This window comes from Somniosus microcephalus, chromosome 13 (genome assembly GCF_052327205.1).
Source record: "Somniosus microcephalus isolate GS21.2 chromosome 13, FLI_Smic_1.0, whole genome shotgun sequence".
Lineage (NCBI taxonomy): Eukaryota > Metazoa > Chordata > Chondrichthyes > Squaliformes > Somniosidae > Somniosus > Somniosus microcephalus.
Genome location: NC_140999.1, coordinates 56,345,991 through 56,365,118, shown reverse-complemented (window position 1 = coordinate 56,365,118; position 19,128 = coordinate 56,345,991). Strand labels below are relative to the sequence as shown.

Here is a 19,128-nt window from a genome sequence, read left to right as displayed (position 1 = left end):
ACAACCTCAGCCTGTCCAGTCTCTCTTCATAGCTGAAATGCTCCAGCCCAGGTAACATCCTGGTGAATCTCCTCTGCACCCTCTCTAATTAAATCACATCCTTCCTATAGTGTGGCAACCAGAACTACACACAGTATTCCAGCTGTGGCCTAACTAGCGTTTTGTACAGCTCCATCATAACCTCCCTGCTCTTATATTCTATGCCTCGGCTAATGAAGGAAAGTATCCTACAGGAAACTTTGTGCTATCCGGCACCGACGGGACCAAGCTGCTGCCGTTCCCTCAAAACTGGCGTACACTCCAAAGCCAATGTTCAAACATACGGAGATTTTCATCTAAACTCTGTTGCTTAGCAACAGCCTCTAAACAGTCGGCAAGCGTCTCTAGCTGAAGCTGTTGCTTAGCTACAGACGTTGCAGAGCTTGACTGTTCAAAAAAAGCAAAGAAAAGAAACAAAAAGAATAAAAAACGGCTCCTGATTTTTGCCGGTGGCTCCAGCTTGCCGGACGGTTCGCCTCCGGATAACACAAAGTTTCCTGTATATGCCTTCTTAACCACCTTATCTACCTGTCCTACTGCCTTCAGGGATCTATGTACATGCACACCAAGGTCCCTCTGATCCTCTGTCCTTCCTAGGGTCCTACCATTCATTGTGTATTCCCTTGCCTTGTTAGTTCTCCCAAAATGCTATTTACCACTCCACCAATTTTCGTGTCATCTGCAAACTTACTGATCATACCTCCTACATTCATATCTAAATCATTAATGTACACTACAAACAGCAAGGGACCCAGCACCAATCCCTGCAGTACACCACTGGACACAGACTTCCAGTCACAAAAACAACCTTCGACCATCACCCTCTGCCTCCTGCTACTAAGCCAATTTTGGATCCAATGTGCTAAATTGCCCTGGATCCCATGGGCTCTTACCTTCTTAACCAGTCTCCCATGCAGGACTTTGTCAAAAGCCTTACTGAAGTCCATGTAGACTACATCAACTGCGCTACCCTCATCCACACACCTAGTCACCCCCTCGAAAAATTCAATCAAATTGGTTAGACATGATCTCCCCTGACAAAGCCATGTTGACTATCCTTGCCTCTCCAAATGGAGACTAATTCTGTCCCTCAGAATTTTTTCCAATAATTTCCCTACCACGGATGTTAGGCTCATGGCCTGTAATTCCTTGGTTTATCCCTACTACCGTTCTTGAACAATGGTACTAAGTTAGCTTTTCTCCAGTCCTCTGGTCCCGCCCCTGTGGCCAGAGAGGTTCTGAAAATTTGTGTCAGAGCCCCTGCAATCTCCTCCCTTGCCTGGGATACATCTTGTCTGGGCCTGGGGATTTATCCACTTTTAAGCCCAGTAGTACCTCCTCCCTCTCAATGCTAATTTGTTCAAGTATATCACAATGCCCCTGCCTGATTTCTATGCCTACATCGTCCTTCTACATAGTGAACACAGATGCAAAATATTCATTTAAAACCTCACCTACATCTTCCGGCTCTACACACAGATTGCCACTGTGGTCCCTAATGGGCCCTACTTTCCCTGGTTATCCTCTTGCCCTTAATATACTTATAAAACACCTTGGGATTTTCCTTTATTTTGCCCGCCAGTGTTTTTTCATGCCCCCTCTTCGCTCTCCTAATTTCTTTTTTAAGTACCCCCCTGCACTTTCTATACTCCTCTAGGGCTTCCGCTGTTTTTAGTCCTTTGTATCTGCCAAAAGCCTCCCCTTTTTCCTAATCCATTCTTGTATATCCCTTGACATCCAGGGTTCCCTGGACTTGTTGGTCCCACCCTTGACCTTTACAGGCGCTGTACTATTTCCTTTCTGAATGACTCCCACTGCTCGGATATGGATTTCCTACAAGTAGCTGATCCCAGTCCACTTTGGCTAGATCCTGCCTTATCATATTAAAATCGGCCTTCCCCAATTTAGAGCCTTTATTTCCGGTCCATCTTTGTCCTTTTCCATGACTACTTTAAATCTCACCGAATTATGGTCACTGTCACCAAAATGCTCTCCTACTGACACTTCTCCCACTTGCCCGGCTACATTCCCTAGAATTAGGTCCAGTACCAAGATACAAAGAGAACTGTGAGGAAGCTCATCACTAGTTCTGTGGCCAGGCAGAGGAGCAGCACAGCAGCTACTTCCCTGGTTTAGGGCTGACCAAATGGACAAGCAGGTGAATGAAGTAGCTCTGAGGACTGGCCAGTCTGCAAGCCAAGCCCCACTCTCTGGAGGGCTGCACGGCACCAATTTGTGCCAGTCATCGTGAACCTGGTGTCAAGCGTGGCACACTATCTGCACGATCTGTAAAACCTCCCACAAAACTCCTATCTGCTGGGGAGTGAGGCTTCCACATTGTGCACCCTCCACGCCAGGTCAACCCAGCACTTGACTTGCAGGCCGCTTCAATTATGTGATTCTATGAACGGGCCCTGCAAGATCATACGGAGTGCTGAAGCCGTTTCTCTGAGGCTGAATTTGACAAATCCGCAGCACTGACTAATTTAAATGATTTGAGCTGCAAGGTTGGTTTAATGAGGCACATTTCATTCCATGAACAGGTGAGGCTGATGTCATTGCAAGTGATGTCATTAACAGAGCCGTGGCTTCTTAGCATGCGCTGTGAGTGACATCATTGGGTAGCCTGGTGCAAACTCGGTGGTCATTGGGTGGCCTGGCGCAGGCTTGGTGATGTCATCAAATGGCCTGGCACAGGCTCGGTGGCATCTTCGGATGGCCCGGCACATGCTCAGGCTGACCAAAAACCAGAAGTACCCACACTGTCACTAATCACCCCATCAAACGAAACACTCTGGGAGAGTTGCAGTGACTACGGAGTGTGGGTAAGATGAGGGATGACCCGAAATGCAAATATGGTCATGAATCCCAGACCATGGAACACATCAACCTACCCACTATGATCTGTTGCGGGAGGCACCTCATTGCGCCACTCGGCATCTAATGGATCGCCAAACTAGACATCCCATTTGCATTTCGGTTCATCCCTCATCTTCCACTTGTGGAGCAGGTGGCCCCATCGTCCATGCCCTCTGCAGATTTGGTTGAGCGCTGTCCACTGTCTTCGAGGGAGGTCCAAGCCAGGGACCTCTGCTGTTGGGTCAGTGATGAGGTGTTGGTTCTTTATGTTGCATGCATCCCACGATTCCGTCCACATGGATAATGGGTCGATACCAGCTGCATGAATATTGGCTGCAGTTTCTTAGAATGGCTGACGGGATTTTAAGCGCTTTCATGGTAGGGTTATTCCAAGTCTTCCTGAATGGGAAGGTTGATGTTGCTCAGGATTTTTTCCATCTCATGGAACACGGTGGCGCCGCGGCAAATGGAAGGCAGAACAATGTGGGACAGCACCAGGAGCCACTCAGTTTGAGTGGACTTCAGAAACTGTCCTCATGGTGGCATTTAGCTGCACTGCCACAATCTTTGTGTGGCAGCTGCAGGACCATGAGGCAGAGCAGTATTCTGCAGAAGAGTAGACAACTGCAGTGCGAAGCATTCTGGCTGTGCTTCCCCCATGCCGTTCCAGGTTCACCCTGGTGGTTGTGGTGGGGGAAGGCGGCAAATGTGATCCAGGTCTAACGGGGTGGGGTGGGGGAGGGAGAACGTGGTCAGTCTCCCTGTCTGGATCATTCTCTCTCTCATCTCCCCGCCCCCCCCCCACCGGATCACATTCTCCACTTTTTCCAGGCTCCTCCCCTCCCCAAAGTGCTCCACTCCAGGTTCCTGCTCTGCTCTCCTCATCCCCCCCCCTTTAAACAGATCACGTTCAAGATCCTGACAAACTTCTCCCTCCGAGTTCCTAACCTTCTTCCCACCCCCCCCCCTCATCTCTCCCCACCTTCTCCACAAGGAAGAAAGCGTGGTTGAGGCCACAGCCCTTTGGCTAGGCGCATTTGGAGCCTCCAGTCCTGCATGCATGGCTGCAACATCGGGTGCACATGTGCAGTTGCGGTGGGGGAGGTGCAAGGTGGTGTTTAGGCTCCGCCCCCATAGTGTGTGGATGCACATAAGACCCCATTGCAAATAATCACTCCAATCTGGGTATCAGCTGCATTTCGGGATCAGTTCTCATTCTGGTCGATATTTAGTCCCGCTGGGGATTGTGTTGTAACTATTTTTGTATAAAAAAAGGTGAGGGGGATATGCTGAGAATATCCAGTAGGTGGGATTTTGGAAAGAGATGGGCTTGTTCGGCTGAGTGACCATTTTTGTTCCTAGAATGTTTTTAAGCACTGGACAAATGCCCAGTAAGATTTTCAGTCATGGGCTGTATAGTGGGGCACTTCTGCCATGCTGGGTCTCACATAGGCCAGCCAAGAGGAATTAGTACATTCTTTGCCATTATTTCTCCCATGTTGTCCTCAAGACATGAAATCCTTCCAGGGGTCCATTCGTCCCAATCACCCTCCAGTAACTTTCCCAAGAGGTCGTCAGACTGAATGGTTGGGAAGAACTAGGGTTTTTAATTACCCTTCTACAGCAGCATTTATTCACTTTCGAAGCACCAGGAGAACCCAGTTACGAATGATAACGCAGTATGTAGATCTGTGGTATGAAAAGGCAATTGAAACTTTACTTGCAAAATGTTACAGCATCCAACATTACTCCTGCTCATTACACACCTCCTCACCTGGGGCACCACACCTGCTGCCATCCAAGTGCCCAGTCTTCGTGTGTAAACCCAACCAGTACGGACATGGTATTCAACCACCATCAAATCCAATCCTGTCCTCACCCTCAATATCCAGTTAGTTTTCAGCAGGAGGTACTGGATAGATTAGGAGCTATGGTTGCCTGCTCTCTCCTATCTTTGGACACAGGTCCAATTATAGTACACCTGCTTCCCCAACCCCAGATAAACTGGACAGACTAAGGATCTTCCTGCTCCATATGGCAGGAGGGTCAGGAACCAGAGGACAACAGATTTAAAATAATTGGGAATACGATTTTTAAAAAGAAAACGCAATTTATGATCTGCAATGCACTGCCTGAAAGGGTGGTAGAAACAGATTCAATAGCAACTTTCAAAAGGGAATTGGATAAATACTTGAAAAGGAATATTCTGCAGAGCTGCGGGGAAGTGGGACTAATTGCATAGCTCTTTGAAAGAGCTGGCACAGGCATGATGGGCCTCCTGTGGCACTTTTCATGTATATTAATTCAGCTCCCTCAGTATCTTTCACAGATGTCAAACATTGATCAAAATTCTTTGTTGGGGTATGATTGTTCATGGGCTAGACTCCTTATTTCTAAATTGATCTAAGAGGAGCCTTTTAGACACTGTAACTTAAGCCAAGCACAGGGAGGCCGGGATAACTTTCCAAACCATAGCTTTATTTGTTGTGTAGGTGCACCGACAGTTTATGCAGTGCTGGAGGAAGCCATTGCGGCGCGTCTGGGCTTCGGGGTGGTCCCTTCACGGAATCCATTCCTGCGAACAAGAGGGAGCAAAGTGGTTAGGATATGGTATAATATTCGGTGGCCAAGATTTAAACTGATTACCAGTGGAGTTTGCAGCACGCCACCCCCAGAAGCGTTGGAAAAATTTCAATAGACGTGCTCTCAAATTCTCTCCATGGCATGCCATCTATTTCATCACATTACCCATCTCTTCTCAAACCCACAGCACCACTTGTGCTATACGCTTCAACGAGGATCATTGCATCTACGGACTGTGACCAAACACAGCTTCATTTTCCCCCACAAAGATGCCGATTCTCAATGGGTACCATTTCATGGGTGCCAGCAGCCCTCTGGTCCCTCGCCCAAGTGGCCAGTCTTCACACATGAGCTCAGACGACAGTAAGCCGGAGCACCACCAAACACAGAGTTGCTGGGTAAGCTGTCGTCAAATGCTGGCTGAAATCAGTAACTCAGCACAGACCAGAGATGGAGCCTTCCTGCTCTGTATGGTGCAGGAACTCAGTGTCTTAACCAGCTGAACCCTCTGGGAATTTTAATGTATGCTAGCCAATCTCCCGTGGCATTGCACACAAGGAGTCAACACGAAGGCAGATGAAGCAAGGTCAGACGGCAAGGGACAATCGACACAGGGCCCAAGGATGTATTGCGTGTCCATTTTAAAGTCAATATTTTGCCCTATTTTTTAATCTAGAATCCAATTATTTTATGCCTGTAACTAATTCCTCGCTACAAAACCTTACTTCCATTGTCACATCTGTGTCAATTTTTTGCATTAGAAATTCCCACATCCACATTTGTAATGGAAACCTATGTTACATAGATTCCACATCATACAGTCTACACCATTCGGCCCAACTGGTCCATACTCGACACGAGCCTCCTCCCACCCCTCTGCATCTAACCCGATCAACATATCCTATTATTCCTTTCTCCCACATGTGCTTATGTAGCAGCTGTGCTCTTTGCCTCAACTACTCCCTGTGGTAGCACGTTCCACATTCTTAACACACTCTGGGTAAAGAAGTTCTCCAGAATTCCCTATTGGATTTAATTAATGACTCTCTTATATCTATGACCTCTAGTTTGACTCCTCCACAAGTGGAAACATTTTCTCTATGTCCACCCTATCATAATCTTAAAGACCTCTATCAGGTCATCCCTCATCCTTTTCTTCTATGGAGAAAAGAGCCACAGCCTGTTCAGCCTTTCCTGATAAGTACATCCTCTCAGTTCTGGTATAATCCTTGAGAATCCTTTTTTATACCTTCTCCAGTGCCTCTATATCCTTTTTATAATATGGAAACCAGAACTATGCAGAGCAATCCAAGTGTGGTCTAACCAAGGTTCTTACAAGTTTAATACAACTTCACTGCTTTTCAATTGTATTCCTCTAGAAATGAACCCCAGGGCTTGCTTTGCCTTTTTAATGGCTTTAACCTGCGACACTACCTTTAGTGATTTGTGTTATCTGCACCCCTAGATCCCTTTGCTCCTCTACCCCATTTAGACTTATTATCCAAGCAGTATGTGGCCTCCTTATTCTTTCTACCAAAATTCACCACCTCACACATTTCTATATTGAAATTCATTTGCCAATTACACGCACATTCTTCAAGTTTATTAATGTCTTCTTGTATTTTGTCACATTGTTCCTCAGTATTAACTACCCCCCAAATTGGCGCTGTCTATAATTTTGAAATTCTACTTCCGATTCCATGTCCGACCCCTGTGGAACACCACTTCCCACCATTTGCCATTGAGTGGCTACCCTTAACCCCTACTGTTTTCTGTTTCGTAGCCAGCTTGCTATCCATTCTGCTACTTGTCCCTTCTCTGCATGCTCTGACTGTAGTCATGAGTCTACTCTGACAACAGTCATGACTTATCAAAGGCCGTTTATGATCCAAATATATTATGACTACTGCATTACCCTTATCTACCCCTTGTTACTTCTTCAAAGATTTCAATAAGGTTGGTTAACATAGAAACATAGAAGATAGGAGCAGGAGTAAGCCATTCGGCCCCTCGAGCCTGCTCCGCCATTCAATGTGATCATGGTTGATCATCCAAATTCAGTATCCGGTCCCTGCTTTCTCCCCATACCGCTTGATTCCCCCCTTATCCTTAGACTGTGACCCCTGGTTCTGGACTCCCCGACCATCTAGTCTGTCCAGTCCTGTCAGAATTTTAAAAGTTTCAATGAGATCAGCTCTCATTCTTCTAAACTCTAGCGAGCACAAGCCCAATCGACCCAATCTCTCCTCATACGTCATTCCTGCCATCCCAGGTATCAGTCTGGTGAATCTTCGCTGAACTCCTTCCATGGCAAGAACATCCTTCCTCAGATAAGGTGACCAAAACTGCACACAATACTCAAGATGTGGTCTCAGCAAGGCCCTGTACAACTGCAGCAAGACATCCTTGTTCTTGTACTCAAACCCTCTCGCTACGAAGGCCAACATACCATTTGCCTTCTTAACCGCCTGCTGCACCTGCATGCTTACCTTCAGCGACTGGTGCACAAGGACACCCAGGTCTCGTTGCACTTCCCCTTCTCCCAATCTATTGCCATTCAGATAATAATCTGTCTTCCTGATTTTGCCACCAGTGGATAACCTCACATTTATCCTCGTTATATTGCTTCTGCCCAATCACCCAACCTGTCCAAATCATCCTGGAGTTTCTCGGCATCCTCCTCACAGCACACACGCCCACCCAGCTTTGTGTCGTCTGCAAATTTGGAGATATTACATCTAGTTCCCTTGTCTAGATCATTAATATATATTGTGAATAGCTGGGGTCCAAGGACCGACCCCTGCAGTACCCCACTAGTCACTGCCTGCCACTCGGAAAAAGACCCATTTATTCCAACTCTTTGCTTTCTGTCTGCCAACCAGTTCTCTATCCAAGTCAATACCTTGCCCCCAATCCCATGTGCCTTAACTTTACATGTTAATCTCTTATGCGGGACCTTATCGAAAGCCTTCTGAAAGTCCAAATACACCATGTCCAAATCAAGCACGACCTTCCTTTTGAAATCCATGCTGACTACTCCCATTATATTTTCAGTTTCTAGATGTTTTTGTATGACATCTTTGAGTAAAGATTCCATTATCTTTCCTACCACAACATTAACCTAACTGGGCCTATAGTTACCCAGACATGTTCTATCTCCTTTTAAATATAGGAGTAACATTAGCTGTCTGCCAGTCCTCTGGCACTATTCCCTTTTCTAATGATTTTTTATATTTATGTATTAGTGCCTCGGCTATCTCTTCCCTAACTTCTTTTAATATGCACGGATGAAAGCCATCCAGACCAGGGGTTTTATCCTCTCAAGCTTGATGCTTGTCATGCTGAAATTACACCCTCCAGTCAATGGTGGCACTGTAGTATCAATGTCTTTATCTCCAAGCTCCATCACCTCTATTGCACAGAAACCCCTAAGCTCCAACTACTTCTCAAATTATTTAACTTTCTTGTTATCCAGTACTTTGGAACTGAGGATATGAAAGGTGCTAAATATTTCCTTCTTTAACTAAAAATAATAGAAAAAGAAAGCATACAAATAATAACAACTTTAAAATGGGGCTACTTACACAGCCGCACCCTGATCCAATTATCACCTACTCTCTAACTCGGTCATCTGAAGACGACATTTGGCCATGACTCCACGTGCTAGTAATATTTAGTTTTTATATGATAAACAGCAAAACTTAGAACAATTTAGGAAGTAGACACCAAGCCAAGGGCTACAGCACCATCACTGACAGGAGGGTGTAATTACTGCATGGCAAGTTCACACAGGCAGTTTCCACTGTAAATGTGGACACAGGAATTTAGAATGGAAAAGTTGACAAAATGTGACAACAGAAAGTAACATTTTTAAAGATAGGACGTGCGCGCAGGTGTAAAATATATATCCACTGAGGGTTTCTCAAACCTCAAGGCTGCATTCATGACATTTACACAATTTTAAATCACAAATTTGGGCCTTGCTGCCCTAAGCATTTTAGATTCATCGTCACCCCACTATCCAGCCCAGATACCCAAATCCATAGAATAGATATTTTCCTCCCTTTTGATGGCCTTAAAATATTCAAAATATTTCTGGAACTCACATCAGGCAGAAATTGAGAAGGTTCCCAGTGTCCAAACTCATTTGACCTGGGACACTGAAAACTCAGCAGAGTGGATTGGATTCAAACTAGGTTACAGAGGTTAGGGACATTGCTCTAATCCAGTGCACCACCCTTTAACAGATACGACCACAACCAATGTTCCCTCTAAGCTGCGCGCATGGTCGTGCAGGCTACGCTCACTAGCTTTTCCACTGGATATACTGCGCAGGGACCGCACATTGTAACAAAAAGGTCACGCACAACAAAGACAATTTAAAGAACATTGCTCACCACCCTCTCCCAGATACACCCACCACTACCCTATCCAAGATAACGACACCCCCCCCCCCGCCAAAAGACAACCCTATCCCAGAGATATACCCCCACAACTTTGTAAAAGTTTGTTTCCATTTTCTATCTTTCATCTTAATGAAAAGTAGACGCGTGATCATAAACACTGGAATAACCATCAAGCACATTAACACTGCTTCCACGACCAGTATGGGTAGCTTCGCACCACTGCATCCCTTACCTGAATCTGCGATACACCACCTTCAGGTGCCTCATGCGACCTGTACCAGTTGTGTTTCTCCTTTTGGCCTTAGCACTCCAGTTATCTGCAGAAAGGTCAGAAAGATCAGAAATGTCGCCTCCCAAACAAGGGTTCAGCCAATAGCAACTGTACGCCAGAGTACACGCCACAACCCACCAGATCCACATAAGCAAGATTCACAGCTTATTCAAATATTTAACAATTAAAAGCAGCGGAAACAATGGGATTATAGCAGGGATGAGGAGACTTGCTTGGATGAGGGGTGACATAATTGAGGTCGTCAAGCTTCTGAAGGACTACAAGTCAAACACAATGCTTTCACTGGTCAGTGACACGGTAACAAGAGGGCACAAACTGAAGATAATTACAAAAAGAATTAGAGATGAGTTTTTTTTTGCAAAAGCTGGTAAGAATGCAGTAATTGTTGCTGAAGCAGAGCCCAGAAGTACTTTTAAAAGGCGATTAGATTTTTGATTGAAAAAATATTTGATCAATGATGTCAAACATTGTACCATTCAGGGTGCCTGACTTCTAAAATGGCAAAGTCATCGTTGGGTTACTGTAAGCACTCTAATCCCGAACCGTTCTTTCCCCTCCTTTCCTACAGGCACAAACTGTTACTGGTGTTCAACAGATGCCAACCACCTAGTGATACTCCACCCAAACAGCTAATCGTAGCGAGCGAGGCAACACAGCGAGCGTCAGCAGACAATCTGACCTTGGAGGGCATCACAACTGCACCAATCCTGATGTTCACACACACCATCACAGACATAAACCTACTTTGATACAGTCGGGCACAAACCTTTTTTTTTAATTAAAAGGTCAATTATGTGTAACCAGTTTGCATTAGTTGTTAAATCTTTGAAAACACTAAACCTATTCCCTCCCCCCCCCCCCACGGCTCAGTACATAAACAGACACATGTAAACTGAGCCAGTGGCACCAGCTCAGGAGAACTTTTCAGGAGAACCAGGGCTCCTGCTCCAGTGATCCTTGCTGGAAAGTGCATGCCAGAGGACTAGGATAGACTCGAGGTGCGGGGGTTTCCAAAGAAACTGCCAACACCCAGTACCGAGGCTCTAGCATTAGGCAAGACCACTTGCATGCCATGGCAGAGGAAGCACTGGAACCACACTCCAGCACGAGTCGGCACCCGCAGGGGGCAGAGGGACCACATGCTTCCATCCCCAGTGTTGAGACCATTTGGGCCATGGCTACCCGCTCAGTTCTCTGTTTGACACAGATACTTACACTTCCTCTTTCTCTTGGCAGGGTAGGCACATTTACCGCAGGTCGATTTCTGCAGGTGAAATGCTTTAGCCCCACACCGCCGGCAAAGAGTGTGGGTCTTGTTCCGCCTCTTACCAAATGACGATGTTCCCTTCGTCTGAAACAGAATGAGAATAAAGGCAATGAATCAAGCGCACGCACAGGCAACACCTCACCAAATTGTTTTTAAATTAGATTATCTCCTTCGGTCATCCTATCTATGAAGGTGTTTTATGGAAGAGGAATGCGAGAGGGGGGTAACTCTAACCAACCTATTCTGAGCTCCCAGTGCAGCCTATTGGGAGCCAGGCACACAAACAAGCATCTGTTGCATTTCAGACCCCAATGTGGACAGCACAAGAACAAAGGAAGTGGCAGCCAGAGGTTGCAGCTGTCCAACCAAGCACAGCTCTCCCATCACCGCAGCACCAACAGAGCAGCGCTTTTAAAGAGCTGCTCCCAACAACCACCAGGAGGTGGGGTAATCCCACCTTCACTCACATGCTCCCCAACATGGCCGAAATGGGGAATATGCAATTGAGAAATCATTGAGAAACACAAGGCCTCCATTTAGCACCACGGAGCACACCCTATGGGTACAGCATGATCTCAATCAGGCAAACTTTGAGCAGCACAACAGCTGCCTCACATCTCGTCTGGCCATTTACAACTGGCTCCACATAAAGCTAACAGCGTGGCTTCAACAATTTTTTTTTTTTTTTTTTTTTTTTTTAAAAAGGCCCTCAGTTAATTAGCCGAGCCGGTATCAAACACTAATCGGAATGCACCAGCACCACCAAATACAACTGGATACATTGGTCAAGCATAGAATTACACAGAATGGACAGCCCAGACGGACCATTCGGCCCAACTGCTCTATGCCGGTGTTTATGCTCCATGAACCCCTGCCCACATTGTTTCCTCATTATTCATTTATGTGATGTGGGCATCATTGGCAAAGCCAGCATTTATTGCCCATCCCTAATTACCGTTGAAAAATTGGTAGTGAGCTGCCTTCTTGAACCACTGCAGTCCATGTGGTGAAGCTACTCCCACAGTGCTGTTCGGTAGGGAGTTCATCTAACCCCATTAACATATCCTTCTAGAAACACTCAGCCGGTCAGGAAGCATCAGTGGAGAGAAACAGAGTTAACATTTCAGGTCGATGACTGTTCAACAGGACAAGTTAATGAAACGTTAACTCTGTTTCTCGCTCCACAGGTGCTGCCTGACCTGTTGATTATTTCCAGCATCCGCAGTATTTTGCTTTTGAATAGCTCCGTCTATTCCATTCTCTCTCATGGTGATCTGTAGTTTACACGACAATCAATATATACAGCCCCAACAACCACTTTTTAATTAAATGGCTTTATTCTGGTGCTGGACAGACAAGATCATCTCCTGCTTCAAATTTAAAACCTGGCAGAGGTGGTCTGACTGTAAATGTGACCCTGATTGAATTTCAGGTGTCCAGCAGTTCTGGTTTTCATTTTTAGCCCATTAATTTCAATGGCGTGTAAATAATGGTGTGCACTATTTTATAATGTAACAGACGTAAAATTGGGGGGAAGCAATTCACGTGCTCGCCAAGAAATAATTTGCACCATATTATTTATTATGTAAACAGTCTGAGGTGGTCATACAGATGCAAATTTGAAATGAAAACAGGCATCATTAGGACAAATGACTAAGGCAGATATTAGTACGATAGCAAAATACTGCAGATGCTGGAAATCCGAAATAACAACAGAAAATGCTGGAAAAACTCAGCAGGCCAGGCAACATCCGTGGAGAGAAAATAGAGTCAACGTTTCAGGTGAACCCTTTGTCAAGACTAAAGAGGCACAGGGAATGAAATAGGCCAGGCTGGGAGAGAACAAAAGAGAAGAGACATTAAGAGGTATTCAAAACAAGACGAGATGGTGATAGGTCTAGTGGAGACAAAAGACGGCTCTAGATTAGGTGTGAAATGCGCTGGCAGAATGGGAGACAACTGCCATGTGGGAGAGAGAAAAAAAAGGGGGGGGGGGGGGGGGGGGAGGCCAAAACAAAGGTGTGGATAAAAAATATAAGTAAAAATGTAATAGGGGCCGAGGTTACGATCTGAAATTGTTGAACTCGATATTGAGTCCGGAAGGCTTCCCACTCGGACCTCATCGTCCTCTTGCATTGTTCCACGGAAGCTCACCGTAAACTCAAGGAACAGCACATCATCTTCCGATTAGGCACTTTACAGCCTTCCGGACTCAATTATCAAGTTCAACAATTTCAGATCGTAACCTCGGCCCCTATTACATTTTTACATATTTTTTTATCCACACCTTTGTTTTGGTCTCCCACCACCCCCCCCCTTCTTTTTTTTCCTCTCCCACATGGCAGCGGTCTCCCATTCTGCCAGCGCATTTCACACCTAATCTAGAGCCGTCTTTTGTCTCCACTAGTCCTATCACTGTCGCGTTTTGAATACCTCTTACTGTCTCTTCTCTTTTGTTCTCTCCCAGCCTGGCCTCTTAATCTATTTCATTTCCTGTGCTTCTTTAGTCTTGACAAAGGGTTCACCTGAAACGTCGACTCTTTTTCTCTCCACGGATGTTGCCTGGCTTGCTGAGTTTTTCCAGCATTTTCTGTTATTAAGGCAGATACTATATCTTTAAAGTAGAACCAATAGGTATTTGAAAAGGATACAGGGAAGTAGGATTAGTTAAAAAGCTATCAACACAGGCATGATGAGCTGAATGGCCCCCTCCTGTGCTGTAATTTTACAATGGTGTATGATGGCATCTGAAAGGGAGACAGGTAAATGTTTTACTGGGTAACCTTCATCTGAAGGATCCCACCTGAATATTTAACCCCTCATAATTTCAAGTGCTGACTGATCTACACCATTTCTGCTCTTCATCACTATTTGGCCTCCTGAATATGCACTTCACACTGATGTTAAACTGATGTCTGCTCTCGGGTGGACGTAAAAGATCCCATGACACTATTTTGAGAAAGAGCAGGGGAATTATCCCCGGTGTCCTGGTCAATATTTACCCCTCAATCAACATCACTGAAACAGATTATCTAGTCATTATCACATTGCTGTTTGTGGAAGCTTGCTGTGCGCAAATTGGCTGCTGTGTTTCCTGCGTTACACCACTTCAAAAAGTACTTTGTTGGCTGTAAAGCCCTGTGGGACGTCCAGAGGTCGTGAAAGGCGTTCTTTAAATGCAAGTCTTTCTTTTTGACAAATTGGATGTATTATAACATCCCCACTATGGTCTTCCCTAACTCTAGATGCCTGCTGTAATCAGCATGACCAAAATCAGTTAAAAGGAGGAAAACACAAGCCCCTTAAGTCAGTAAACTCAAAATAAAAAGAAATCGGCAACATTACACTCTCCAAACTGATCAGGATCTGTTGTACAAAATTAACCTAGGGATATAGTGTTATATAGGACTGCGATCACGGGAAAGACACCTAGATTAATGATGGGAATGGAACTAAAGCAGTAACAACTGATGAACAGATGGTTCAAGCCGTGCACACTGTCCCCTGGACACCAAGCCTGGCCGCTGCCAGTTATCGGGGCCACTGCCTCCAGACTGGGGACTGGTGGAACTCGGATCTTTCACCCAGCCCCACACTCCCGAAAAAGGCAGAGGCCGAGCATCACGCCCTATAAACAGCACGACCTCGTACAACACCCCACCCCCGGCTAAGAGGTAGAAACACTAGGCCCAACCTCAAACCCCGGGCTCGAGTGTTAGCGCCGGCTGCAGTGATTGGCCTGAACCCCGGGTGACTAAGGCCTACATCTCTTTCTGCCAACATCATTTTCATCCGCCAACCCATGCATTATGGGCGCTATCCATTAGCTGAAGGTGTGTAAAGTTAATCCCCGGTGGCGGGCTGCTGCTGTGGGCCCGGCCGACGGGGGATGGACACGGATTCGGCTGCCAGTCGCCACCTCGCTCCATCACTCACCATTTTCACAGCGCGCTCGAGAGACCGGAAGTACGGCTTCGCTCGCCTCTTATACCCTGACACCGGAAGCGATTCCTCGCCGTTACTGACCTTTGGTGCGTCCCGGCTTCAAATCTCCCACCGTGCAACCCGAGGATCAAATATAGTTCCTGTATATAAACCTTTCCTACTCAAACTTCCAGGGCTCCCGAGAGGGAGTGAGGCAGTGAGTCTGTAACCTTCCAAAACAAATTATTTTTTATTTGAGAGGCAGAATTGGAGACTTCAAAATGCACCAAATTCCAATTCTGATGAAAGGTCATCGACCTGAAACGTTAACTGTGTTTCTCCACAGATGCTGCCTGACCTGCTGAGAAATGCCAGCATTTTCTGTTTTTATTTCAGATTTCCAGAATCTTCAGTATTTTGCTTAAATCTTGCAAGTGTGCTTTCGGTTTCTTTCTTGGAATTCAAGTATCATAGAATGATACAGCACAGAAGGAGGCCATTCAGTTCATCGTGCCTATGCCAACTCTTTGAAAGTTAGCCCCACTCCCTTGTCCTTCCCCCATAGCCCTGCAACTCGTTCCCCTTCAAGTAGTCCCCCAATTCCCTTTTGCAAGTTATTATTGAATCTGCTTGTATTCCAGATCACAACAACTTGCTGCGTTTATAAAAAAAAAAAATTAAAAAAAAATCTCATCTTGCTTCTGGTTGTTTTTCCAATTATCTTAAATCTGTGTCCTCTAGTTACTGACCCTTCTGCCACTGGAAACAGTTTCTCCTTATTTACTCTATCAATACCCTTCATGATTCTGAACACCCCAATAAATCTCCCCTTAACATTCTCTGCTTTAAGGAGAACAACACCAACACCAGTTTCTCTATGTAACTGAAGTCCCTCATCCCAGGTACCATTCTAGTAATCTCCTCTTCATTCTCTCTTAGGCCTTGACATCCTTCCTAAAGTGTGGTGCCAAGAATTGAACACAATAGTGTAGCAATAATTTATAAAGGTTTAGCATAACATCCTTGTTTTTGTACTCTATGCCTCTGTTTATGAAGTCAAGGACCCTGTATGCTTTTTGAACAACTTTCTCAACTTGTCCTGCCACCTTCAAAGATTTGTGTAGGTACACCCCCAGCTCTCTGTTCCTGCACCTGCTTTAAACTTGTACCCTTTAGTTTATATTGCCTCTCCTCATTCTTCCTTCCAAAATGTATCACTTCACACTTCTCTGCTTTAAATTTCACCTGCCATGTGTCTGCCCATTTCACCAGTCTGTCTATGTCCTCCTGAAGTCTGCTACTATCCTTATTGTTGACTACATTTCCGAGTAATGGAACTTTACAAGTTACAACATGGAACTACATGTTTTCACCTGCCAGAGGTTTATATTCAGGGCTATTGATTGTTTGCTTCTTTGATTAGCAGATTCCCAATTTCCTTCCGTTAAGGCACTGATTCATGCTGGAGAACTGGTATCCTATCCAAATGACCATTCCCAGGGGATTCCACACTCCTGCAAACCCTTGCACGTACGTGGAATCCTTCCCGGGCCCTTCTGAGACTCAACTGGCTACAAGTTGCTGCATCACCAGCCCTTACTCCCCAGTTTTGAGTATGTGAACACGACATTCGCCCACAGGGACCCCACTATCTTGGCATCCTAAGTCTTGAGCGTAACCAACCACTCAAAGGCAAATTCACTGCCCAAAAGACCTGAAACTAGGGTTGTCAAGTGTGGTTGGATGTATTCCTGGAGGTTTTATCACATGACCTCCCACCACCTACCCCCAGTCAAACAACCATTTTCCCAACTTTATATTTTGATAACTAATAAATAAGTGTCCAAAGAAAATGGTAAAAACACACAATATTTTTAATGCCTCTATGATAATCCTCCCAAGTCACTCACAGCAGCGTCCGGGAGGTTAATCTTTAATTCCTGGAAACTCCAGGGCAATTCTGGAGTGTTGGTGACCCTACATAAGACCCGCCTTACTGCTCATTGCCATTGTCCAGCAGCTCCCTCCTCACATTCCTCCTGGCTGGAATTTGTGAAGTAGGACTCCATGTCAAGAACTGGTGTTGTGAGAGAACACACCACTGCAATTCAGCTTGCTGGGGTTATTCCATTATCCCTGGGTGTGCCATTCTTCACATGAGCCTAAATAGTGAGTGTCAGCAAGCTATTCAACTGTGGCGGGCACCATTGCTTAACTCGATTCTGTCCTCACCTGACATTTGCATGTACACATTCAGGAGGGGTCACTGCACAGCGACCAGCAGCAGGAAATCTCTGGCTGATTTATTTCCCCCTTCCCTCCCTCACCCAGGAGGACAGAGCCCAGTTCTAGCGCCCCCTATTGCGAACTCTGAACAGACCAAGGTTTCAATCTTAGACCTTCTTGGTCTGTGGAGCAAAGGTCTAACACCAGACAGTGAATCTATGAAATGAGTCACTGGGATGCCTCAGCTGATTAGAGAATGGCGCTGGATGAAAGAAGTAGGAAAAATAAATATGTACGGTTAGATATAAAAACAGGAGAGAAGCTGATTCACTGACCTAGTAGCTAAATGTGCAGGCTGGAGTAGTACTGAGGCACAGAGGCCAGAAGGTCCAGGTGGGATTCCCTGCCTGTGCTGATCTGAGCCAGACAGTGAAAGAAGTGGCCTTGGCAGCCTCAATAAGGGCGAGGAAAGCTTGGTCAGTGTTCCCTCTCCTGATGACTGTGTGCATGGGGGTCATTTTAACTTTGGACAATAGTGTAAATCTGGCGATAACGATAATTAGCCATCCATTATACACCCCGCCGATTTTCCCTTCCTATGACTTCAGTGGAAAGGAACATGAGGCAGGTTAGGTAATGAGCGGCTAATTTGATGTTGCCCATTTTACAGTAAGGCCCAAAGTTCAAATTACTCCCCGTGTGCGGACATCGGGTGAGGAAAACCTGTTGATTCTCTCCTGTCCACAGATATGCTCATACGACCAAATCCCAGCACGTACACAGCCGATAGATGTCAGCTGTAGCTCAGTGGGTAGCTCTTTCTGCATCAGCAGGTTGTGGGTTCAAGCCTCCCTCCAGGCTCATGAGCACAAAATCCAAGCTGACACTTCAGTGCAGTGCTGAGGGAGTGCTGTCCTGTCAAGGTGCCGTCCCTCGGATGAGAAGTGAAACCGAGACCCTGTCTGCCCAAAGGTGGACGTCAAAGATCCCGTGGCAATATTTCGAAGTGTGTGGTCATCAGGTAAGAAGGAAAGGCTGTTGCCAGATATGAAATGGTCATTTGGGTTAGGTACGGTCGAGAGGGTGGTCCTGGTGCTCATATATCCCAGCATGAATCAACATCTTCGGGGAACAATGCATGCACGGAGGCTTTTGTTTTGATTCTTGGTGTGTGGCCTCCGACCTTGGAGCGCCAATATGCATTGTCTTCTGCTCATTGATGCATTCTGTGACTGCTGGGCATCACAGGCTATTTTGGGGATGTTTTTATGAAATTGTGTTCCCAGCAAGGAGCTTCGTCCATATTAGGAAATTCAGGCGTGTACTTCCCCTGACTTTCCATTCCTCTCAGCCTTTAAAATTCATGTTCTTTCTGCAAAAGTGATTTTCTGCACAATTCCAGTGTTAACCGTTATAATGCAGAGCTAAATAAAAACACTTCAATCTCTGAACACAGCTCAGTTCATTGTATTCTGGAATTAAGAAAAAATACATTGTTAATTGATTTAAATTTTGATTAAAGGTTTGAGTTC

General features: G+C 45.7%; 1 protein-coding gene across 1 annotated transcript; it reads right to left on the bottom strand.

Moving 5' to 3' along the window:
* Nucleotides 1-5,355: 5,355 nt before the first annotated feature.
* On the bottom strand, nucleotides 5,356-15,467 carry rpl37 (ribosomal protein L37). Its single transcript, XM_086004927.1, has 4 exons — nucleotides 15,383-15,467; nucleotides 11,395-11,530; nucleotides 10,120-10,204; nucleotides 5,356-5,473 (listed from the first exon to the last, which is right to left on the bottom strand). Exons 1-4 carry the CDS (start codon nucleotides 15,383-15,385, stop codon nucleotides 5,404-5,406), a joined length of 294 nt encoding a protein of 97 aa, XP_085861053.1. The 5' UTR covers nucleotides 15,386-15,467; the 3' UTR covers nucleotides 5,356-5,403.
* Nucleotides 15,468-19,128: the final 3,661 nt, after the last annotated feature.

Bases quoted from the DNA above. Each gene is read 5' to 3' on its own strand.
- rpl37 (XM_086004927.1), bottom strand. The intron at 10,205-11,394 runs GTAAGTATCTGT...ACCTTTCTGCAG, and splicing joins TGCCAAGAGAAAGAGGAAGT to ATAACTGGAGTGCTAAGGCC. The intron at 5,474-10,119 runs GTAAGGGATGCA...TCTTGTTCGCAG, and splicing joins GTGGTGTATCGCAGATTCAG to GAATGGATTCCGTGAAGGGA.